The sequence below is a fragment of the Paramisgurnus dabryanus genome, chromosome 1 (assembly GCF_030506205.2).
Source record: "Paramisgurnus dabryanus chromosome 1, PD_genome_1.1, whole genome shotgun sequence".
Lineage (NCBI taxonomy): Eukaryota > Metazoa > Chordata > Actinopteri > Cypriniformes > Cobitidae > Paramisgurnus > Paramisgurnus dabryanus.
Window position 1 is genome coordinate 64,397,077 of NC_133337.1, and position 25,995 is coordinate 64,423,071.

A 25,995-nucleotide genomic window follows, 5' to 3' on the forward strand; every position below is an offset into this window, starting at 1 on the left:
CGGAAGGTTGACCCTTGGATGGGACCTGTTTCTCTATCCATTTGCTATAACACACAGGTTACCTACAATGTTTGTAATTGTTAACTCTAAATGATAAAACCAAAATGGAAAATTGTGCATATTTGGGGGACTGCTCATGATGCTGGTTCTGTATGTATCATGTTGGTTTGATTATAGGTAAATGATCAGTTTTATGGATTTCTTAAAAAGGCATTCTCAAATGAGTCTGAATGGCACACAAACCTGCCACAGTCGTTCCAAAATAATCCTGATTTTAAAATAGAGTAACAAATATGAAAAATAGTGCATAAATACAGAGTGTAGGATAGCAGGATTAGGAGAGAGAGAGAGAGAGAGAGAGAGAGAGAGAGAGAGAGAGAGAGAGAGATACTCAAAAGCATTTTACATGAGAACATGCGTTATAGGTAGCGTCCTTCATGATGTCATCACACACATGTTTCATTAGCTGACAGGAGGGCATATTCTTCAATCATCTGACAGTTGTAAGGGTTTTTGTGTTTCATTCATTTCTGTTCATTGTTGATCATCTTGTTTAGTTAACTTGTTACCTCATTATTAGTTTCACCTGTGCTTAATTATAGTTAAGGTCTTACACCTGTGTTTGCTTATCACTTGCCTGTATATAGTTTGCCCCTGTGTGTGTGTTCTTTGTCGGTGATCGTCAATGTATGTTGTGGATTTGCTATGCTCCTCATCGTTGTATCATTAAAGTTCTAGTTTATTGTTTATCCAGTGTCTCCTCATCGTTGTGTGTGAATAATACGTGACAACACTGTATGATCTCATAGCAAATACATATACAGTATATCACATGCAGACATCTGTTATTCAGGTCATGTAGTCTCTTCCAAAGACAGCACAGCAATCTCCCTCCCGAATGTAAGATTCTTCCTGTCCCCCACACACACATGCATTATATTTTATATACTGCAAAAATGAGGTCATTCTTCTCTCCCATCCTCTCGTTTCACTCGTTTTAAATGATCCCTCTGAGCCATAAACACAAATACACACGTCAAAAGATTCCCAGACTGCCTTTAAATTTTATCTTTGAAAACACACTATCCTAATTGAATCTAAAGCTGTGTCTTAATAAAATGTAAAATAAACTGAAAGTAACTGATAACACTTTAAAGTAGAACATTAGGTAATGCAATAGCTAAGGACTTAATCGCTGTAAGATGTTTACATGACTGGAGTTAACCTCTTCACTCCTGTTTACATGCAGTTTTTATGTTCTGATTATTTACACATAGCCCAATGCAGAGCACAAATGATGAACTCACATTATACTGTCCACTGTTTAAATTTGCTTACGTTAAATGACAAACACGTTCTTATGGACGTATTTGGTTATTCTGTGTCGTGATGAAAACAGAAATATTATGACAGTGCCTGTAATGATTTTATACGCTGCTGTCGTGTTATTTGAACTGTTTCTGGATGAAGGCAGACTGTCGACAGCGAGTCGTGTTGACAAAGTTCAGGAAAAGCTTTGTAATGTCACCTTTAAAATGAATTTGCACTTGTGACTAAAACCCACGCACACTTCAGTTTGTGCCGTATAGATGCAGTTAAAGTGTTTACATGGACGCATACTGCGTACGCCACCTCTTTTAATACAGTTATACTTTCTGCGGTTATGAGCTTAATCACATAATTTTTATCAAAGTATTGTGTTTACATGAGGTAAAGTATAATCGCAATATTGACAAAATCCATTATGAGGGTGCACGTAAATGTGATCATTGTAATTGTTAAAATTAGTTAATGCACAGTTAATGTATATAATTTAACTTGTATAACTTAAATAATAATAAATAATAATAATACTTTTTTTCTCTTTAACTGAATATAAATGAACTGCCCTTAAGTGCCATGAAAGGTGCCTTTAAAGGCTGGGTGCATAATCTCTGAAAGCCAATGTTGATTTTTAAAATCACCTAAACAAACACGCCCCTACCCCAATAGAATCTGGACATTCCTTTGATAGACCCGCCCCACACATACGCAACCCAGGAAATGATGTCGGTTAGTAGACACGCCCCTTATTGCTGATTGGCTACAAGTGTGTTTGGTACTCGGCCCGATTCCCTTTTCCTAAGTGTTTTTCAAAAATCATGCACCCCGCCTTTAAATAAAATGTATTATTTTATTATTATTAACTTAAATAATTTCTAATAACATATAATACATAAAATTTATTATTATTATTATTATTATTAAGAGTAGTAGTAGTAGTAATAATATTTCATACATTACTGTACTCATCTCATATAACCAGATTTGGTCTCTTAGCAGCTGTGTTAAAGGTTGCCAGCAAAGGTTGTAGTTGCTAGGGTTTTATAAGTGGTTGGTAGGTGTTTGCTTACTGACCCAAGTCAAAAAATCTAAGAATTTAGTTTCTCTGCATTACAGCTCAAAGGTCAAGGTCAAGGTTGTGCACTCCCTCTGGTGTTAATGTGTTTCAAAGTATGAAACCTAAAGAAACACGTGTACATTAGAACCCATGTAAGTCACGGCCTATGAGCTGTGAGCATCACATTCAATCTGATTCCTCACAGAGTGTGAGCGTCTAATGAGACGCTGTCATTGCCAGAGGAGTTTGACCTGCAATCTGCTGTAATGGCTGCTATCAGCAGTACAGTACAGATGAGCGGGCATGATGGGTGACAACTGAGTCGAAACACTTCCCTTTGATTGATTGATTTAATCAGAAAGACCAAACATTGCTGTCCATGCTTGGGGAGGGGACACACCTAAAAGGTCATTTTGAACCAATGAGATTAAAGGATAGAGGAGCCTGAGGAGAGGTGGGAAGTCAACATGAGGCTTGACAATCGAGTGTGTGTTATCCTAAATCACACAGTAACCTTAGGGGACACTACATGGTGCAGTGACACTATTACGGTACATTCACACGGGTCGCCAGCATTAACGCTTTACGGAGGGTGTGTTTGAAGTGTGGCCAACAGCCAATCACAGTGGTGACAACACATGCTCCTCTGTTCTCGGTCTTGCATAAACGTTATTGGCTGGCTTTGCAGTAGGTTATTTGCATAAGGTGATCTGATTGGCTGATACATGCGTAAGCAACGGCAGTGACGTGACGCCGACGGATCCACAATTCAGTTTGCCAACGCATGATGTCTTCCATTTAAAGTAAATGAGTTTATTAGATGTTGTGCGTGGAAGTAAAACAGACAGAAAAATCCACCACATCGTTGATTTTATAATTTGCATTTCTGAATGTTCCTGGTTATACTTAATGTATAGTATAATGTTGTTCCAGTCCTTGATTCTGATTCTTGATTCTGTTTTTATTTATGATAAAACGCAGCTTTATCAGATTTTACTTAGCAAAACATTCTGTTACTGTTCACAGTTGTTCAGACACTATTTATGACCCTGCCTTTAAAAACCAAAGTCATTTTTTGAATAAGTTTACAAGTGATGAAAATATCGGGCATAAATGAGGATCGATTATGAGACGTTAGAAGGCGTAAAGAGCTGCTTCACCTAAAGCCTGGTAAGTAAATAAATGCTTTGCTTTAAACAAATGCATCTGTTTTATATATTTTTTTGTAAATGCTACCACACAGATTTATTGTATATGATGACTCTGTACCTGTGGATATGATGAGATGAGAAACATTTTTAAGTAATGCTTAAAAAAAAACTCATACCGCTGTCCGAGTGCTGAAATGTGCGTAGAGCCGTTTGTAAATTCTTTATCCCCTGTTTGTTACAAATAAAATATTACAGTGCAAACCTTTTCTTAAATACTTGTAAATATTTTTTTGATGATATTGGATAGCCATACATTTACAACAATAGTAAAAAACAACACAATTATTTAACATTAATCTTATACTGGGGATCTTCTTCCTCCACTTAGTTTTTCAGTTTACAAAGTCCGTAATCTAAATCGGGATTAGACATAGCGCCAGGGCAACTGGCTTCTAAAGGGGATGAGAGATAAGACTCTCATTGGTTTATTACACGTTATGCCCAAAATACTCCCATTGCTCATTAAAAAAATAGGACCAACCCTTTTCGACCGTGCGCTCGGCGCACAAACCATTTTTCCCGTTGTTAAATTAGCAAAAGTGGATTCGGACACGCCCATTTAGACAATGCGCTTAGATCGTTAAACTAGGGCCCATCACCTTGATAATCTTCAGAAAATCATGTTTTTGAGAAATTCCAGTGTTAAAGGGATAGTTTACTCCCCCTCATGTAAAACCGTAGTTGATGGTACCCACTGACTTTAATAGTAGGATAAACAAATAGAAGTCAGTGGGTACTGTCAACTGTGTGGTAACCGTTTTATAAAAGCAATAAGATACCAGAGGTGAGAGCTGTACCTTGAATAAGTCACGGCTGAATGGGTTGCATTGACTTTACATTGTGCAAAACAACGCCCTTTAGCCTTGACCTATTCACGATACAACACAGCCTCTTTTCCAAAAAGAGTTGCACTTGTACTTGTACTCATTTGTGTGCCATTTTACAAACGGTGTGTAAAATCACAGCTTACAGTATATCTTATGTTTTAAATACCAAGTTTTGGTCACACAAGCTGTTTTGTTTTGCAGGTTTTAACAGGTAAACAGGTCCTATTATACTATAGTCGTGTCTAGCATAAAAGGTGTATGCTGTTGACCAGCAAGAATAAATCTATTAACTGATCAATACTGCCTTTAAAGAGCCCTGAGGACATTGAAAAACACTCACACAAGCACACACACACACACACACACACACACACACACACACACACACACACACACACACACACACACGTTTGTTGTCATAGTTCCCTGATAAATAGTTATAGGGGCTCTTCATTGGGACATTTCGATTATCCCATTTAATGCGGGATAAGGTGTACTAGAACAGTCACAATGATAACACAGACACTTGCCCATCATGTTTATCTATTTATCTATCATACTATGGAAGTCTGTGGGTACCGTCAACTGTGTGCTTACAGTTTGGTTTGAATTTGGTTCCAAAACACGATAAACGCCTTTTTTATTAGTTACCGCCAAAATCAGTATTGTATCTGGTCAGTATTAAAAAGTCAATTCTTAATTTTTCGCAAAATCCGATATCCGCCGTTTTATTCTGTCATCTTTTCTCCCAAAAAGCAATAAATGCCTGTCTTCCTTCTCTGCAGAATGCAATAAATCCGCTCAACAAATCACAGCGCACCATTCCACTCACTGTAAACAACAATGGGGGTGCACACAAGGACACAAGGAATCCTAGTTTTCCTCATCTACTTTGTACTTCGTGATCAACAAACAAACAAAAACAAAATAGTAATTTTGATGGCATTGATAAACCTGTGGTGGTTTTCTGTGGCGAGGAAGAAACGTAAGCCACTCGGGCGACGGAAAAACGACAGCTGTTCTCACACCATAGCTTCTTTCATGATAACACATTGACGCCATGGGATCTTATGAAAAACTTTCCATTTTTTTACTTGAAGTCAACGAAAATCGAGCAGGACCAAAACATTTTACAGCTGATTACTGTCAAAAAAGTTCAGAGACGACATTCCAAGGCTTACAGCAGCAATGACAGTGTTTTTAATATGACAAAGTGTTACCTGTTTAATCAGTGTATACCACTAGTCAACTAAATCAATATAACATGGTAAAGATTAATGCACATTTATATATTGATTCAATAGATTTATAGCATTTTGAAAAAAAAAAATAGTTTTTATAATAAATCATTAAATTATGGATTTGAATTTTTAATATCACTATAGCCTACAAATTAAAAAATAAGTTGATTTAAGTATTAGTTATGATGCATCATACTCAAAAATATTTGATAGGCTACAACAAATGAATGATTTTTGAATATGTGCATTATTACTTCTGTACATGTTGGATGGGGTCTTGTCTTGCTGAAATATGTTTCTCATTATAAAAGGGGCCTCGTCTTAAGATTATGACGGACCCTGGAAACGCCTTCCCACTTCTTTTCCTGGAAGAGAGGGAGGGAAAAGTTTGTACTGTACCGTAGGTCAGTGGCCTCTTCCTCAGCTCAAAACGTCATCTTTATCGTTTCCAGACAGAAACACAACACACGTATTCTGCCTACAATTGTATCTAAATGGTAAATATTAGGACCTTTTTAAAAAGAACTGCCCTAGTGACATTGGCATGATTTTATTTGGACTGCAGATGATGTTGAAAGTTAAAGTTAATAAAGGAATCCTGAAGTCCTGTGCTAAACCAGAACATGATAGAGACTTAGAGGTTTGGGCTGGTTTGACCTGGGCCAGTTTGTAACCCAGAAAATCTTACTGTAGGAACGTCATATAAACATTTCTAAACAATCCTGGAAAGCACAAATAATGGCACTGACAGAACACAACACTTTAGCAACTGTATAACAATGAGCTGACAACCATCACCAGCTCACAATGACAGATTCAAATCTAAACGTCTGGTAAAGGTGTAAGCCAGAGGTCATATTTGATCTGCTTTTATAGTAAATTTACACCATATGGAGTGTGTGTATCTCTAAAAGAAACACATACTGTTTCTCTTTTTTCTTTATCTCGGGTTTTCTTTCCTCATTTTCACCTCACAGATTTCTTAAGATTTCATGTTTAGCAATATTTTCCGTTCAGCCAGCTGTGTCAATAGCCACGCCAACCAACACACACTCATGGGGCGGAGGGGTAAATTTCAGAAATCATTTGACACTCTGTACCTTGTGTGTGTGTGTGTGTGTGTGTGTGTGTGTGTGTGTGTGTGTGTGTGTGTGTGCGTGCGTGCGTGTGTGTGTGTGTGTGTGTGTGTGTGCGTGCGTTTACATTTCTCGCCTCTATCACAAACATTGACCTTTTCAAACGAGTACATTGTGTGATCTGTGTGACAACACACGGCTTCTGGTCAAAAGGCGTCTGTGTCATTGTGTATACAGTGAGACACACAGCAGAAAGAGTTTTTTTAAGACTGCTTGACATTACACGTGTTTCAATAAAGCATTTTAAACAGTGATGATGGAGACAGATAAATACAAAGATATGCTTGGTTAAACTGAAATGTTATATTAGTGCAAAATGTATTTTCTTTAAGCTTACTCAAAAAACAGAGACATTTATCTACAATCCTTTGATGTGACATACATTAAATGTTTAAGTGTTACATGTTGTGTAAGTACTATACAATAGTAACACATAGTTATGTGTTTATGTAATTTATTTGGTAACACTTTACTTGAAGGGGTGTTCATAAGACTGACATGACACGCAGTGCCGGGTTAAGCCTTTGTGAGGCCCTGGGCTAACGCTGGTTTGAGCCCCCCCCCCCCCCCCCAATATACACTGAAAAAAATAAAGGCTGGATTTACTAAGTGCTCCATTGCGAAAAAATTTTGCACTGTCTATATTTTTTAGTAAATCCAGTGTTTTTTACAGCGTATGTGCAACATTAAATGGCTAAAATTATTTAAATAAATTAAACAATATTATCAAATAATTTTACAATCAGTATTAGCCCAGAAAATAACATTTATTTAATAAAACTTACAACAAAAAGTGTTTCTTTCTACTCTTCTTTAAAGAGAATTCTTCAATTAAATCATTAAAATCAAGTTGACGCAAAAGTAGGCTGAAATTATATAAATAAATTAAACAATATTATCAAGTAATAATTTTACAATCAGAAACAGCCCAGAAAATAACATTTATTAAATGCAACTCAACTAAAAGTGCTTCTGTCTGTTCTTCTTTAAATATAATTCCTCAATTAAATTATTAAAATCAAGTTGACGCAAAAGTAGGCTGAAATTATTTAAATAAATTAAACAATATTATCAAATAATAATTTTACAATCAGAAACAGCCCAGAAAATAACATTTATTAAATGCAACTCAACTAAAAGTGCTTCTGTCTGTTCTTCTTTAAATATAATTCCTCAATTAAATTATTAAAATCAAGTTGACGCAAAAGTAGGCTGAAATTATTTAAATAAATTAAACAATATTATCAAATAGTAATTTTACAATCAGAAACAGCCCAGAAAATAACATTTATTAAATGCAACTCAACTAAAAGTGCTTCTGTCTGTTCTTCTTTAAATATAATTCCTCAATTAAATTATTAAAATCAAGTTGACGCAAAAGTAGGCTGAAATTATTTAAATAAATTAAACAATATTATCAAGTAATAATTTTACAATCAGAAACAGCCCAGAAAATAACATTTATTAAATGCAACTCACAACTAAAAGTGCTTCTGTCTGTTCTTCTTTAAATATAATTCCTCATTTAAATTATTAAAATCAAGTTGATGCAAAAGTAGTAGAGCCCAGAATTCTCAGCCCGAGTCCGACCCGAGTCCGAACTTTTTAATTCTCCCCATTAGGAATCTGTTTCCGCAGGTAGCAGATATAGTTACTGCATCGCGTATGTTTGTGAGTAGAAGTCTGTGCTGTCTGCAGTGAGGTTTTTATGAGAGCAGCACAAACTTTTTAATAGTCTATTTAATATGTAAAACTTGAATTTGAAATAAAACTTACTGCGGAGAAGTTAATGAGATCTCTATCGTCTCTCTTGCTACGCGACGCGAAAATTATTTATTATTTCAAATCCGTTTACAAGATAAATATATATACATTGTATTGTTAAACTGATGAAATTTTCTTGCTATATACGCTACATTTATTATGAGAAGCCTTTTCTTTTTACTGTTACACTGTAGACAGTAATATATGTATATTATATAAAACTCTATGGACGTGAAAGCACATTATCCATTATCTGTTGGTTCATGTTGGTCTAGTTTAATTCAGCGTAATCCTTTAATAAAATGTATAACATGTTATAAAATATTTTATTTTTTTGTAATATTCACAGCACACATTCTCTCGGATCGTTTTAAAACATTTTAAATCATTCTGCAAAATTCCGCATAGATTTTGCAAAAGAAATCCGCAGAAATAGCAAAACATAACTGCTTACACAGCTTGTACAGCTGTACTCTTGCAGCAATTAAAGCAGTTCAGTTTTGTTTTAAATTGCAAAATAGTTATATTTCTTTTTTATTTACATTTTAGAGCAGTTTTTGTTTGTTAAAGTTTTTATGATAACTAGTGGTTAGCGGCCGACAGCAAGTTGACGACATGTATGATGAATTGAGCCTCTCAAATCAACACTTGCCTATAATAACAACTATTTAAATAAATATTTTCAGCATATCACAATGTTAGTTTAAACGTTTATTATCAACACATACTATTTTTAAAAAGCGAAGGCAGGTTGCTCTGCTGCTCGCAGTTGCAACGGGTGCAGAAATAAAAAAATAAAAAGGGCTATACAAAACGAAACGAAATAAACATGAAACAGAATAAACATGCATGTTGCCTTATCTTACAACTTCGCTTTTGCATATACATTTTTTTAATGTAAGGACTTACCACAGAAGATGGCTATTCATGCATCCATCCAACAGTTAAACTAAGAAAAAAGTCGATCCGATTCCATACACAAACAAGAAATAAAGACACAGCCTTCTTACACGAAATTAATACAGGGAGAAGTCTTTAGATTATGTCTTGGATGCTGTCTGCATAGATTATGTACAGTATCCAAGGTTTTAATCTAGTACTCCATTTATAATTTTTCCTGGTGGGCTGAAGGTCCCAGAGAGACCGCGGCCTTGTACAAGAGTGGAAATGATCGATGTTATTTGTCGGCTCTTAAAGGACAAAATATCCCATAAGCTATTACAAAGCTATTATACAATTTTTTTTTTCAGAACATTCTTGCGACCCAGTGGTTGGGGGCCTCTGCTCTAGGTAGCACTTACGCATAATTACGTCAATCAAAATGTTTTTAAAAACTCAAAATATAATTGTCTCGGAGGCCCCCTAGTGTTCGGGGCCCTGGGCTGCAGCCCATGTTGCCCATTAGGATAACGCGGCCTTGATGACACGTGTCATGAACATGAGGGAGATTTTATGACAACTGTCATTAAATGTCATTTGTTCAATTATGTCATTTTCAATGCAAAGATGACATTGTTTGAGATGTCTATGTTATGACAACTTATAAACTATAAACCAATACATCATAACTTATCATAAATCTGTCATAAACATGACATATCAGAATAATTATCAAACTTAAGAAACTACTTAGCTTTATTGGTTAACATTACATTAAACTGTGATTTGAATGCCATTAAGTGTTAATACTATGTCAATACTATATTAATACTTATTAATAAATTTAATGTAATTAACTGTTTTTCCAGTGTCCCAATGCTGCATGGTTTAACCAATTATTGTATTGTTTTCATTTAATTTTAAGTGAATCTGTCTCCAAATGTAATAAAATATAATTTATACATTTAAATTATTATTATTATTATTATTTAATGATTTATTTTATTTGTTATACACATGGAGGAAATTTTGAAAAAAACATTATGAACTGAGGAATATTCATGATGCTGTTATAAAACTATTTGACAGAGTATTAACTTAATGGCATTTTAATGACAAATTATATTTGTACCACTAGTTGAGGTCAAGAAAAATATTTATGACGCTGTTATAAAACTATATGACAGAGTATTAACACTTGATGACATTTTAATGACAAATTATATTTGTACCACTGTAGTTGAGGTCAAGAAAAATATTCATGACACTGTTACAAAACTTTATGACAGAATATTAATACTTAATGACATTTAATGACAAATGTTATTTGTATCACTGATAAAAAGTGGTTAGTTGTGATGTCTTGGTAATGTCATGACAAATGGTAATGTCAAGTTGTCATGACAAGGCATCTCAAACAATGCCATCGTTGCAATAAAAATGACATAACTGATTGAATGACACTTAATGACAGTTGTCATAAACATCCATAAAATCTCCTTCATGTTAATGGCACGTGTCATGTCATGATTATGAAGGTGTCAAGTCAGTCTTATGAACACTCCTTTAAGTAAAGTGTTACCATTTATTATAAAAACATCAGTTTATGTTTTGAACACTTACTGCTTTATAGCAATACAGAGCAATATTTTCATTGTAAAACACATTGTAGTTTTTATTTTTTCTTTATTAACTTGCTTTAAAAATGTCTATATAATGCAAAATCCCAGAGCCGGGCGCCTCAATTCAGCACATTGATACACAATTTATCAGCGTCTTTTGTTTGTCTAATTTTTCTGGATGATGCAAATTAGGCATTAATTCAGACAAATGATAATTCAGAGACAGATGTTAAACAAAACTTTTTTATTTTTATGTATCAATGCTGAGATTTTCACAGTACCATCATTTATTTTCCTCACACACACACATACATCACAGATCATGTCGGCTGTATTTCTGCAGGTGCTTGCTCACTGGCATTTCACGTAATTAAAGGTTGACCTTTCTAATAGAGGAACAAATGTCAAGGGGTCTTCTCATCTGACAAGAAGGAGTATCTGTTGTGTGTGTCTATGTGTGTGTGTTGGCAGAGCATTGGGGTTTTACACACTGCTCTGTATTTGCCACATTAGATCCATCCAGTGTGTGAATATTAGGGATGTCCCGATCCGATCACGTGATCGGAAATCGGCCCCGATCACGTGGTTTCAGACTCGATCGGAATCGGACGTTACCTCCCGATCAGGACTCGGATACATATGCAGGGTTTAAAATCCATTAAGTTCTCGCTCTGCTCCGCGCCAGTGTACGCGCTGCGCTGGTGCGTGTGAACTGAAGAGAATAGGCTTGTTCGACTTCATCCGGCTGCTGGTTCTTGTGGTGCTGCATGCATGACGTCAAAGTTCCGCGAGAACGATTTAAAAGCAAACTCCTCCGTATGATTTCGCGGATCACTCTCGCGGTAGTTTGAAGTCACCCGGCTGTCGATTGTTGCGGCGCCGCATGAAGTCGAACAAGCCTATTGATGTGCTTTCATTCATAGGCTTCACACTCGTGCGTGCAAGGAACCCACAACAAAACCGCGTTTTTACCGCTCATTTAAACGACGCGTTGATCGTTATTGTCAACATTTGCTCAGACGCAGTTCCGCGTCTCACTCAGAACCTCAAGAATGCGCATTCGCGCAGGATCATTTGACATTACTGTAGAGATGAGCGAGAGAGAGAGAGAGAGAGAGAGAAAGAGAGGTAAGAATGGTGCCCATGTCGAAAAAACCTAATAGAAGTCTAGAAACAAAGTATTAAAGTATGTATAGCCATGTCACTCATCTCATTACAAAATGTTAACTAGATAACTGGATACAACTGATTGTATAGTTTAATAAAATAATGTATTTTGATTATACAAATGAATCACGACCTAACTATAGGTATTTTATAACTAACTGCTGACCAGCTTAGGGAATCTCTATGGCTAATTTATAAGATATATTGCTGAATCAGTATGTTGTTTTTCTTGTTAATTGAGTCTTTTTGGGTAGCCTATCTTATGCCTAGAATGAGTCAAGGAGGTTGAGTCTTATAACTTCATTCAAAGTTTGATCAATTGTGCATAATGACATGTGCACCAAATGCATATAGGGTGTCAGACTCATAGATTTGCATAATTTAAAGTTCAGGTTTTAAAGTTTGAGTCAACATGTGGCACAGCTTTAAAACTGAAACTTATAAAATACTATCAGAGATACAAAATGTCATTGAAGCACACCCAGTGGCTTTGCTGTCATCAGGATTAAACATGTTACCCCTCGAACCCTCCCTCCCAACAGAGCCTCCCCACAAAACAAACCCCAATTTAACCCCTGAACATATATACTATATATTCATTATTTTTAACACATCTGTAGTTATGCGGTGGCACAGAGTTAGACTCTTTTGACTCCACACAGAAACAGCAATGCGTGCGGCATGACATAAGGAACATCCTGGTTCTGTTTTTTCGCTCTTCTTTATTCTTTTTTTTATGTATTATAGAAGTATCGGATCGGGACTCGGTATCGGCAGATACTCAAAATCAAATGACTCGGACTCAGACTCGAGGGCAAAAAAACCTGATCGGGACATCCCTAGTGAATATTACAACATGCAAGCCAATACACACACACACACACACACACACACACACCTTGTATAGGTATTTTTGTGAGGACACACTCATAAACATTGTGCAATCCCTACCCCCTTACCCTATCCTCAACCATCACAACTAAATATATAAATATTTAGTTTTATCAAAGAAAATCTAAAGATTGTGCTGAACACTCTGGGTTTGCGCTACAAGTCATGTCTGATGTAAAAACATTGTGCTCGGTTCATCACATTAGACATAAGGCGATAACTGCCCTATCAGGCACTGGCTCTGCAGGCAGCGTTTACAGATAAAGTCACTTTGGGGAAAGCATTTGCGGAAACTTGTGGTTATACAAAGACTCTCTTACAAGCGCTTTCTCGGTTGCCATTTTAACTTTTTGGGCTTGACCCTGCTTGACCAATCAACCTTTCATGCTAAAGCACACATGCACAGGGATATCAGTGGCAGTAATGACAATGATCCAAGACTACCAAAATCGATCAGATGAAGGCCTTTAAGGAGATTGCAAGTGAAGCAAACATAGGATTCCAATGTCCCTTGATTCCTTCACTTTGAATCCAAAGGCAGCATTTTACAAAGAGTTAAAGGAGTAGTTCACCCAAAAATGGCTTTACGTGACCATAGTAATTTGTATTCCTACTATGTAGAAAGTCAGTGGGCCCCATTTTTGGGTGAACTACTCTTTTAAACTGACTTTAGACAGCCACACTGACACCAGTTGGTTAAAGATGATGACATCTGTTTGCATCGTGTTCATTATGTGTTCTCATTTGAAATAAACTTTTATGAAACATCTAATGTGATATCGCTTCCACTTTCGTAAGAGGCAACTTTTGGGTTACTACTTTCTTGTCAAATTACATTGATGTATTTTTAAGTGTGAGATACTGTTTGGAGCCACTGTTAATGGCTTTTAACTAACTAGACCATATGGGCACCCTTCACAGCACATGAATTTATGATACACTTATAGCTTACAAATGCCAGTTACATCATTCTGTAATGCATTAGTAGTTTGTGTAATTCCATCTTAACATTGAACCAAGATTTGTCCAGGATGATGCACATGCACAAAGTCTCACTGTGTGTGCTTGTTTAGCTTTTAACAGTGACCTGACCCTATAAAAATGCTCTCAGATGATGAAACGGCACACACACACTGTCAACGCCTGTCCTATATAAAAAGAGGAACAAATTATTTGTTGTCCTTTCGAACATGTATGTGTGAGGGACACATTCCCGTAAGCCGTCTTATGAAATGATGTGGTTAGCTAGACAGAGTCATTGCTTGCAACATTTGACGCAGTGCTAAGGGCACTTACATCATTTGGGGTCACTTCACATACTGTAGCACTTCACTCCCTTTCAAAACAATAGAAAGGATTACGGTTGCAGAAAGGAACTTTCATTCGTGTCCAGTACATTTATTGTGACAGATGAGATGGTACCATCAGATGGTTATAACATGTTACCTAATATTTACCAAATACATGTACAGTGGTGATTACATCATACTTGAAATTACTTAAAAATACATCCTGTTATACCATGGGTCTGTTGAATGCTTTGTTCTGATTGTTTCATGGGTGTTGATTATTTTTCTTTAAAAGGCACACCTAACCTGTCAAATGTCTTAAAAATAGGCACCAGCCTTAACGGTGGTATAACCGTGGTATAAGTGGAATAATTGACACTATTATTATTTTCGAATAATAATAGAGAACGGGCCATCATCAAATATTCCCTGCATATTCCTGCGCTTTCTTGTTTAAAAGTATTTAACAGACTTTTTTATTTAAAAGTCATAAAGGAACATTATTGGACAAGAAAACATCAAGGGATAGACTGAACTAGGGGCCAGATTGATCAATTGGCTGATATTTGAGCATTTAAAGAGGCATTTGGCAGACGCATTTATTCAAAGAGACTTACAGTACGGTGTCAATAAAAACAACAACAACATTGGTTGACCACTTAACGCAGTGGTTTTCAAACTGGAGGCCTCAAGATGGTGCCAAGGGGGCCCCAGTTTTATGACATTTTACAAAATGCATAAATGTATCATGAATTCTGTGTAAATAAACCTTAAAAAAAATAAGGCCACTAACCAACGGCACTACTTTGTATAATTAATGTTTTGTTTAATTAAAATGTTAAGTTTTAGAACTGTTTTTTGTCATAAATTTTCCTTGGGGGGGGGGTGAAGGAATGCACCATACACAAGGGGGGCCGCATGCTGAAAAAGTTTGAGAACCACCGACTTAACATGTCAACAAAAAGGTTGATATCACTTTTTCTGAAGACTAATTTCTTTCTTTCTTTCTTAACCTGTAGGAATTACGGAGCACATCTTTTAAGAACACAAATTTTAAAGTAAGATTCAGCAGTCAATGAACGTCCCATCGCTCAACCAGACTTCTGGAAGAATCGCTATCTTTCAAGACATCATCAGCCTTTATCTACAAAGGACGCACAAAATAACCATTTATGCCTCCTCTTTCTTCTCTGGACACCCCTATGGGGGAGTAATCCCTTCAGGTCATCTACATTAAGCGGCATTTTGGATTATCCCGTGTGACTGTGGATGAACTCCATGCAGCCATGTCTGGTAAAGGCAACCCTAGCCCACACCTCAATGGCTTCCCCATGGCCCACTATTCCTACTTTTTCCCGCACATGTTAGGAGGGCTTTCTCCCACCTCTCTGCCTACTTTACCTCTCAGCGGATACAGCACACCTTCACCAGCCAGTGAGTATCACATTCAAATCTCTAATTTAATACTGCTCCATAAATGTGATTGATTAAATGTGATTATGATGGTTTAGTTTGGCTCAATGTGCAATCCCACATTCTGTAATGGATAGGAAGGGTTTTAAATCACGTCATGAGGATTTGTGTCTCACAAACACATTTCTCTGCTATGTGACTTTTACAGCTAGCATAAGTGTTGCACCTGCTGTTAGCACTATATCACAGTTTTACATGTTACTGTCAACTAGTGTCAACTTGTTCATTTTAGCAAAGTGGTTTCCTTTCATATCTTAATAATAATCCCCATCATGGTATTTCACACCAACTTTTACACCAAAGTTATATTTTGATGTAGTTGATATTAGTCGTGTTGGTAACACTTTACAATGAGGTTGTATTTGTTAACATTAGTTAAAGGGATAGTTCAACCAAAAATGAAAATTACCTTACAATTTATTAACCCTCCAAGCCATCAACAATGTGTTGATTATCTTTTTTTCAGACACACACAATCGGAGTTATAATGGAAAATGTCTTGGCTGTTTCAAGCTTTATAATGATAATAAATGGTGCTTCTGATTTGAAACACAAAAAATGGTGACGCGATTTCGTATAATTTTGGACTAAAATAACTAGCTTCTGGTAAGACTGACGTGCGTCAATGAGAGAGTGTGTTTCCAGCATACGACTTAGGATGTAGTGTACGAGACATAGACGAGAGTTCATCCATTCATTCATTCATTTATACATTGAGGATAGCTTAAGGGTGAGTAAATGATGGGGTGATCTTCCTTTTTGGCTAAACTATTCCTTTATTGCATAAGCTTATAAGAGCCAACAATATCACATTTTTTTTAAACTTAGTTCATGTTCAGTTCAGCAATTAGTAATATATTTTTTTAAATCAGTAGTTGTAACTGTTTACATTTGTTATTCAACACAGTGAACCAACATGAACAATTGTATTGACGTTGACTCACATTAACAAAGATTAATAAATGCTGAAAAACTTTATTGGACATTGTTAGTTCATGTTAGTTTATGCATTTACTTATGTTAACAAATACCACCTTATAGTAAAGTGTTTTCAGGGAAAACGTAATGCTATTATGCTATTACGCCAGATAAAACTACTCTTATGATCACATATTATATCATAATTAGTTATATATAATAAAGAGGCATGTTTTTGCTTAAATAGCTTCAGATGGCAGAAGTTAGGGATACTAGAAGTAACAAAGCGTACTTTTTAAAAACACTTATCTTAGCTATGTGTGTGTGTTGTATGATGTTTTTGGCTAGAGGATTCTGTGGGTAAATATTTGGTGTGTGAATGGTGGCGAGGTGGCTGTGGTGAACGTGGTAACTTTAAGGTGTGTGTGTGTTTGTAGAGCCTGTTTGGTTTTTCTCGGCCTTGGTGGTCCCTGATGAAGGGGGTGCATGTGGGTGGTTGAATCCAGACTAAACGCCAAGGGAAACTCACACACAAATGTGACGGTTTATGAATATTGAGAATCTACTGCATGAGCAAAGCAGTTCATGTTGTTTTTATGTGTATTTATTGGTATAACGTTTGGCACTTATTATTTTCTGCTGAATGGTTTTCATGGTGAGCAAAATGGAAACGGAAATCTGGCTTTTCTTTAGATTGGCACTTTTTCAGAACTTCGTCTGGACGCAGTGTGCAGGTCAACAGCTGCGCTGGTCATGTGCTGTATGTGTGTGTTTATATGTGAAGAAACATACAAAAATGGAGGATAGACACACAAGACATTACTATAAATGCAATCCTTACAAAACTATGTTGCAATTTATTTTACAGTCTTGCTCTACACGTATGTACTGTACCATTTACTTTAAGTATAATTGTGTAATTACAAGGTACTTAAACCTAGCCCTTGTTATGTACATAATATTACGTATTTTGTTGGGTAAGTAAGTACACTGTAAGTATACTTTGAGTGCATATACTGTACTGTAAAATATAGTGCAGTGCAAACATGTACTTTGGTAGTACTATATGGTATGTTCTGGCAAATGTTTCTCATACCACACCATCAAAAGAATATAACAATATGTATATATTTCCAAGACTTTTATTATGGATTAAATAATATTGTTATACCCCAATCTTTTAAAAACAAATATACATTTATAAAATTAAAAAAAAGATCTTTTTTATCTAGGTGAGCAACGTTTAATCTTGATTAATCGCATACAAAAAAAAGTGATTTTTTTGGATAATATATGAGTAATATATTATGTATATATAATAATAATAATATAATATAATATATTATTAATATATAAATACACACATACGCACACACAGGGGCGCAATGAACTGTTTCAAGGGGGGTATGCGAGACAAAATTTTGGGCCCCTTTCTTTAGATGATTGTTTGATTTTCATACCATAATGTGTAGCTATAGAAAATTACTCAGTTTAGTGCGTTTATTTAATTTTACAAGTCGCATTTGCACCTAAAAATAAATGCATTAAGCAAAAAAAAGATTTAGGCTATTCGAAAAACGAATACCATTTTAATCTGGAATGGCAGAAAACATTCACATGACTGATTTTAAAGAGATAACTAAAAGAAGAAGAATTCATGGAGATGCATTTCTGAATCTATGGAAATCTATGGAAGGCGCTTTGAAAGTCGCGCCAGTCGAGTTTTCTGTGCGGTTTTAGAAGCGAAATGTGTACATTTATGTTTAGCCTATAATAGTTCATTCTTCATATTGGAAAAGTGCTTAGCGCCACGTCAGGGTCTGAGCCTGAGCAGACGTACGCACTTTTGCTTGTCTGATTGCTGCAGGTTTTTGGAAATATAAGCCAATCTTGCTGTTTGAAATTGGGTTTAAACATTGACAAGCGCTTTTTATATGTCTGACATTAATTACGCATCGTTTAAAGGCGGAGATCTGAAGCGAAATGTGTACGTTAAGCCTATTTAAGTTCATTCTTCAGAGTTCAATTCAATTCATATTGACGATCTTATAGTCCATTTAGTCCATTTAAAAATGTTCTTACAAACCGATTGTATTCATCAGAAAACACCAAATAACTTATTCTCTTTATGTCGTTGTTCTCTGTGCGTGTGGTATGCGTTTCCCGCAACCCCCACACGCGTCCTCCGCTCATGACAAAAAGCGTGGCCGGCAAAAGTTTTAAAAATTAATATGACGTTGATTTTTTTTTTAAAGTGTGTGCCTCGCCCACACACGCCCTTAGCCAGTGACACAGAAATTGCAAAAAGCACGATCGGCTAAAGTTTTACATATGACGACGTTGATTTTCAGTCAAAAGCATGCCGCAATCCATATGATTTTGCACATCCAACAACAACTATATTATTACAAAAATAATACTGCATGTTTTGGCATTTGATAGCATATTGCAGTAGTTTATATTTGATCCACGGTGTTCTTTTTAATGTACTTTTTCTTTAATATTCACAACACTTATCAACAAAACATTCATTAAAATTAAGAGACTAATTATATTAAACGAAATTTATTTTAAGCAAACATTTAAAGCAAACAAAACTTAAATTAAACTCGAAAATTATGTCTTATGATTCACTCTATTTTTACCGTCATATTAGCCTTCAATCCATTACAACGCCCCATATATAGCGTTTAAAATTACAGTCTTAATAATCGGTCTTAATAATACAGTCTAAACAAAACAGTAACAACATTACAACAATATTTAAACAAAACAATACTTAAACATAAATATAGAACAGACATTCTCTATTCGGATACATGTTAAAAACAATCTGATATAGCGTTTATAATAGCTGTACTAAGGGCTAAACCTCCGTTGCAAACCTGAATAAAAATGAATCACTTTCACTTTGAAAATGATGCGCTGTCACATTAAATCCAGCTCTTAGTCATTTAAAATTTAACTCAATTACAATGGCTAAGACAATTCTCCTATTTCATGTTTATTTAATAAAGATTCCACAATTGCAGAAAATAATATTTTTAACTACGCCTATTAAGTAATTGTCCGTCTTAGAAATGCAATGGCCTATTTTTCAGCAGTCGCTATCCTAATATTTCCTTAAATAAAGGCCTTGCTGTCCTTTTGTTTTAACACAAATATTTTAAATTTTTCATGAAACAAACAGTTTACGGATCAGCATGAGCGCTTTTTAGTGGCATGTGAGATCTTACCTTGAAATGCCAAACAGTAGGGCTTTCGACTGTTTGTGGTAACTTAAAAGGATTGCATAGCAAACCCACCAAACTGATCCCAAACCAAAATGTTGCCTACCCACCCATATCCATACCAGGGGCCTCATTTATAAAGCCTGCGTACGCACAGATTTGATCGTAAAGTGTGCGTAGGCGAAAATCCACGGCAAAGTCCATATTTATAAAAACCGTCTTTGACGTGGAAAAGTGCTTAGCGCCACGTCAGGGTCTGAGCAGATGTACGCACTTTTGCTTGTCTGATTGCTGCAGGTTTTTGGAAATATAAGCCATTCTTGCTGTTTGAAATTGGGTTTAAACATTGACAAGCGCTTTTTATATGTCTGACATTAATTACGCATCGTTTAAAGGCGGAGATCTGAAACTGCTCGGATGAGCGCACAAGTTCAAGTTCATTTCTGATTTATAGATTTGAAAGGGGTACGCGCGTTTTCTGCGTGTACGTTCGGTTTATGAATCACACGTACGCATTTTTGTTAAATGATCGCAAGATCAAATTTAGGATGGTTTTTACGCAGCATTTTATAAATGAGGCCCCTGCACAATCAAATTAAAAACCACCAGAACCGCCAATGTAATTGCATCTACAAGGTCATGCTTGCACGCTGTTTTAAAAAGTGTCTCAATTTTACTTATCACAAAGTCATTTACATTAGTTTTATATTCATTTACTTTACATTTTACTATAGTGTTAATAATTAAACGTGTACAACAACAAAAAAAAAATGGAAAAGTGATGACGGTGGGGCCCCCTAGCGTACTCATGGGCCCATATGCCTTGCATACTCTGCACCCCCCCTAACGGCGCCCCTGCGCACACACAACACACACATTCATGTATGTATTTAAGAAACAGTTACATGTGTATATATATTTTTTATAAAAAAAATGTTTACGTCTGTGTTTCTGTTTAAATATACATAATAATTACACACAAACACACACAAATATTATGCAAAAACTTGTATGTGATTAATCGCGATTGATTATTGCCCACCACTAAGAGAAATACGTTTATTTAGTTGTTGTAGTAAGGCCAAGTTTACACGACAATGTAGTAAAATCGGAAGAGTTTCTTTCTTTATGTTTTTGAAAGTTTAATGTACACACGTACACACAACATTGTTAAAACAAACCACATTCACACAGATCTGTGGAAATAACTCAAAAGTTGTAGATGCAGTAAAACATCTCGGTTACGTATGTAGCCCTCGTTCACTGAAGGAAGGGAACGGAGATGTCACATCACCTTTCCCTAACAAACTCGCAATTCGTCGGTCACAACGTGATGTCTTAGTGACTGAAAGGGAACTACAATTTGCTGGAGAAGCAATACACTTTTTACAGTATGAGCACAAACACAGTCATGTAGTCCACCATTGTTGTGTTTGGTTGTGCATGTCTATAGACTTATCACGTACAAATGCATATGACATCACAGTTTTTTTTACAGATTCACATTTTTCTTTTTTAAATGTACATGTTGAAACCCGTTTTCAAAAGTGCGCATTTTTAGGAAGCAAAAAGGGCATTGTTGTATAAATGAATAACCAAAATGCATTAGTTTACAGTTTTTGGTTAAAAATCTTAAGCCCTATAATGAATTTTGCAAAGTTTCTTTGCTGAAAAATCTTTCATTTATATACATATATATGTCCTATATATTACCCAGTTACATGTGACTTTGTTATTTCCTTTAGGTATGTTTTTGGTTAGATGCTTCGATTAAAATAAAAATCATACACTGTATTATGTTTATGGAAATTACTAGTCTAATGTAAGCAGGTCGTTTGAAGCCTTGTTGTCACCGTAGTTTGTTGTTGTTGTCTGTTGGTTGTCGATTGTTCTGGGTGTTTGTTTTTGAGTTGATTGTGCAAAAATTACATACACTAAAATAACATAAAAATAATGGATCTAAAAAAATGAAATCCTAGACTGCAATCTTTACAGCTGAAGTTTCCATGTGTTTATCTTGACCAGGCTGACAGTAGGACACACAGACACACACACACGTATAGAGTTGTCTCTACAGGCTTTTCCACTGATTATGCAAATTTGCCTGTGCTTTTCCTCTTTTGTGAGAGACTGAGCAGCTAGCCTGTAATCCTGGATGACTCTATTCAGCGCTGAGTCCTCCATACACACATGCATACTTATGCACACAGGCCCTATGGGAATTTAGCTGTAAATAAAGCTTACTGTCAGAAACAACATTACACAGAGTACAGCCTCCCATAGCTACAACAGTAAATGTGAAGGATGATCTGAGTAGTTGAGGACAGTAGGGTCATTTAAAATGATCAATATCATTTCCATTGTGCTACAGCTGAACTGAGAAAACACAATCCAACCACACATTGACCCTGACCTGATAATAGATCTGATCTTGGTGCATGAATTTGTCATATGGCAAAAAGTATATTTTCAGGTGTTTGTCTGTCTTAAAGTATATTGAAACATTCAGTTAATGTTGTTTAAAAGAATCCATGTAAATTGGGAATATAGTTTGTTTAAATTAAATTTACTTCAGGTTTATCAACAGCAAAATCATGGGTTTTGGTAGAATAGGTTTGATAAACATACTATAAAAATGAACATAATATCTTATATTTGTATTTATAATATAGAATATAAATAAATATTTGTATTTTGGTATAAATACAAATATAATAGCACATATTATAAATGTTTGTGTTTGTGAGTAAATATGGTGTTGTTTATTCACAAAGTAACATTAAATCTTTTTCCCCTCCAGATGGTTTATGATTATATAGTTAAAACATGACACAAATGCACAATACAAGAGCAATGGAGCATATCGATGGCATGGTGTTGACTCTCAGCATGTGGATGTTTTTCAATGAAAAAAAATTGGGAGCTTGGTTCACTTGTTTCGCTTGACGGTGCTCAGTGGCAATGATGCAGTAGAGATGATTATCTGTGACCAATCAAAAATCAGCAATGTTTACTCATCACATTTTAGTATTGGTGGGGCTCACTTGAAATGTCTGAGGTGGAAGCCTACTAAAAAAGTACCACACTAGAAAATAACCAAAAGTAAGCCATACCGAGCTGTACCATGCAATAGAAAAGCACTATTAGACTTTCTTTCTTCAACTGTACACAAACAAATTGTTGTTGCGTTATCTTCTTAAAAGGGCCTCAACATGGTAATGTTTCAAAAAGCACATACTGTACATCCTTCATTCAAATAAATGTCTTTGAAGGAAATAATATGTTTGTGAGAGCAAACTTAGCTTAGTGATCGATACATCACACATCCATGGAAATGTTGATAATGCTAAATCTCATTTGTTCTTGCAAAACATGCATGTGACAATTAGTCACAAGACACACAAGAACTAATGATTCATTTGTGTAACTAAAGAAAGAAAATGAATATTTGAGTGAACTATTCATTTTTAATGACATGATAGAGGGATGTAGATATACCACATAATTATGAATGTTGAACAGTCCGATATTTAAGATCTCATTGTGGTCACATTGTACAAAAAGAAACAGGCAGTCTCTGATGAATTGGCTGAACAACCAGCAGGTTTCCGGTTCTCTCGTAAAATTGACTTCAACGTCAAGTTGTTCAATTTATCTTCATGGGCTCTGTGTTTTTTAATTTCCACCCCTGTAAAGTTGTAGCATCTCTCCTCATTGGTGGCGGTCAGGTGAGCTCATGTCTACAGAGCTGGAGGTCTTTGACACAGGTACTCATCAACTTATAGACCTGACAAAACTCTCTGTGTCTCTCCTCCCATCCATCATTCCACTTTCCTACAGTGAGAAGTGGGAGGTGAAGGAGATGAGGGCTCCAGGTGCTATAAATTTCAGCCACCCTTCACTAAAGAATCACCCCTGAGGAGGGAATTCTCAGTGTCAGCTGGATCTTCCCTTCCACTCGCTGTAATGTCCACACCTTCCTCAGTGCGGGGAAGTCCTGAAAAATGAGAGGGAGGGATGGAGCCGTAAGAGGCCAAAGCAAACAGCAATCGGGGCTTGAGTGGAATGCTGGGAACACTTTCGATGTTTGGACTGACTCGAGAGTCTCTAGTCAGAATTACAAAAAAACAAATAGCTATGGAAAACCAAAGAACGGAATTCTGCTCATTCAAAAACCTTTTTCTTAGTATGTATTTTGGTCTGTATGTTGTTTTGCTGATATTGGGTTGTCTTTGTTGCAAGAGTTGTGCTATCAAATCCTTATGACATTCTATAGGCTTGTTAATAAGGAATAAAGTAAGCAATAGCAGTTGTCAGTATAGGAAGTAATGTTGATTGATTTCGGCTGCCAAACCTCCCTTCACATAACATTGATCCATGATCGTGGTCTTCCCTCGTCTTTATCAAACCAAAACATTTGTTATTTTCGACGAGGTGTTTGCTCCACTAGCCAGACCATTTAAGCATCCATAACACACGCTGTGTCTGCGTATCTGATGTTAATCTGGAGCACCTACAGAGTTACATCCTTCATATCTCTGAAGAGTCTTTAGTTTTATCAGACTTATAAAAGACAGATTAGCTTTACCGATTCTTTCAAACAAAGTAAAAAAACTTCAGAAGTAGGAGTTACGAACTGCGGGAGGAGTGAGTCACGAGTCAACACTTTATACAGCACTGACTGGATAACTTATGATTCACTACATGTTCGTGACATATATATAGGCTTATATACAAGGGCTTATTTCCAACATAACACAGAAGTCTTACTTACCGCATGCAACTCACGACCCGGTTGGGACTTTTCAATGAAATCCAGCGTTAAACAAACACACGCAAAACGCCGCTGCTATCCCGGATAAACAAACTATATCCATTGTTTCCATAATGCTGGCTTTCTTCTCCTTACATCCAAATACACACTTCTTCTTTAATGCCATTGTTGAGTCTTGATATAAAACAAAGCTGTCTCGTGAAGAGATGCTGGTAACTTAGCGTCATCAGTTCTCTCTTTCCCGCTGATTGACGTGCGGGCGTGGTTTTCCAGGGGAAGTGATACGTATGGCTTACCCCTGAATATCAGCTGTACCAGAATTCGGAAAAAAAACTTTCAGAAACTTGTAAGAACCCTGGCGAAGTGCATTCGCCACAGAAATACTCTGTAACAAGTCCAACTGCTTTTTTTGACACTTTGCATTTGTTTAGCATGAGAAAACCAACTCTTAAACTCTGTTAATAAGTCATAATGCATGAAATACCATTGAACCCCCCATTTAAACAAACAGAGACTAAAAGTTAACTTCTGTCCAGACACGTAATCGTGATGAAAACATCTATAAACATTTTTTATTAATGTATTCAAGTTTTTTTACTTTCTATTTAAGTTGCAAATGTCCACAGTTTTTTCAAGAATCTTGGTTAAAGAATTGTCAAAGTTTGTATAGAGTCAATCTAGAGATCAGAATATAGTTTGTTTTTTGCGTGTACCCAAACGTACCCACACGGTCAAACACACAGCCTTGCCAAGCATAGTTTATTTGACTCGTACGTGTACACAGACTTTTAACGCAAGGCATTTTGTGACGAAATTGAGAAAAAATCTCCTGGGCTACATACCACATTATGTTACACGCGCTACCTACAGGTTAAAAGTAAGTGTGGTTACAAAAATCTGTCGGTGCGCGTAATGTGCGCCCGTATTATTCTGATGACGAACTTCACTCACTGTTCGCAATCCCTTACGTATGCATAAAACATAACTATACTTCTATCTCAAGTTCTTGTTTCTTCATTTTGCTGATGGTGAGATCACCTGTGTGGCTCATACCGTCTGTTATTGATTCTGTATATCCTACTGACATACTTAAAAACATTTTTGTAAATCATAAAATTTGCTCAGAACTGTATTTGTTAAGAATGTCTTGTATTTTGGTAGCTTTATATGCCATTTACGCGTAAACATTTTCA

General features: G+C 36.0%; 1 protein-coding gene across 5 annotated transcripts in view; it reads left to right on the forward strand.

The window, feature by feature from the left end:
- raraa (retinoic acid receptor, alpha a) overlaps window positions 1-25,995 on the forward strand; it is a 161,356-nt gene that overhangs the window by 74,375 nt on the left and 60,986 nt on the right. For all 5 annotated transcript variants that reach the window (XM_065253581.2, XM_065253582.2, XM_065253585.2 and 2 more), the window contains one exon: window positions 15,427-15,841. In XM_065253581.2, the coding sequence (XP_065109653.1) occupies window positions 15,694-15,841 (148 nt within the window). In that variant the 5' untranslated portion in view covers window positions 15,427-15,693. The remainder of the gene's footprint in view (window positions 1-15,426; window positions 15,842-25,995) is intronic.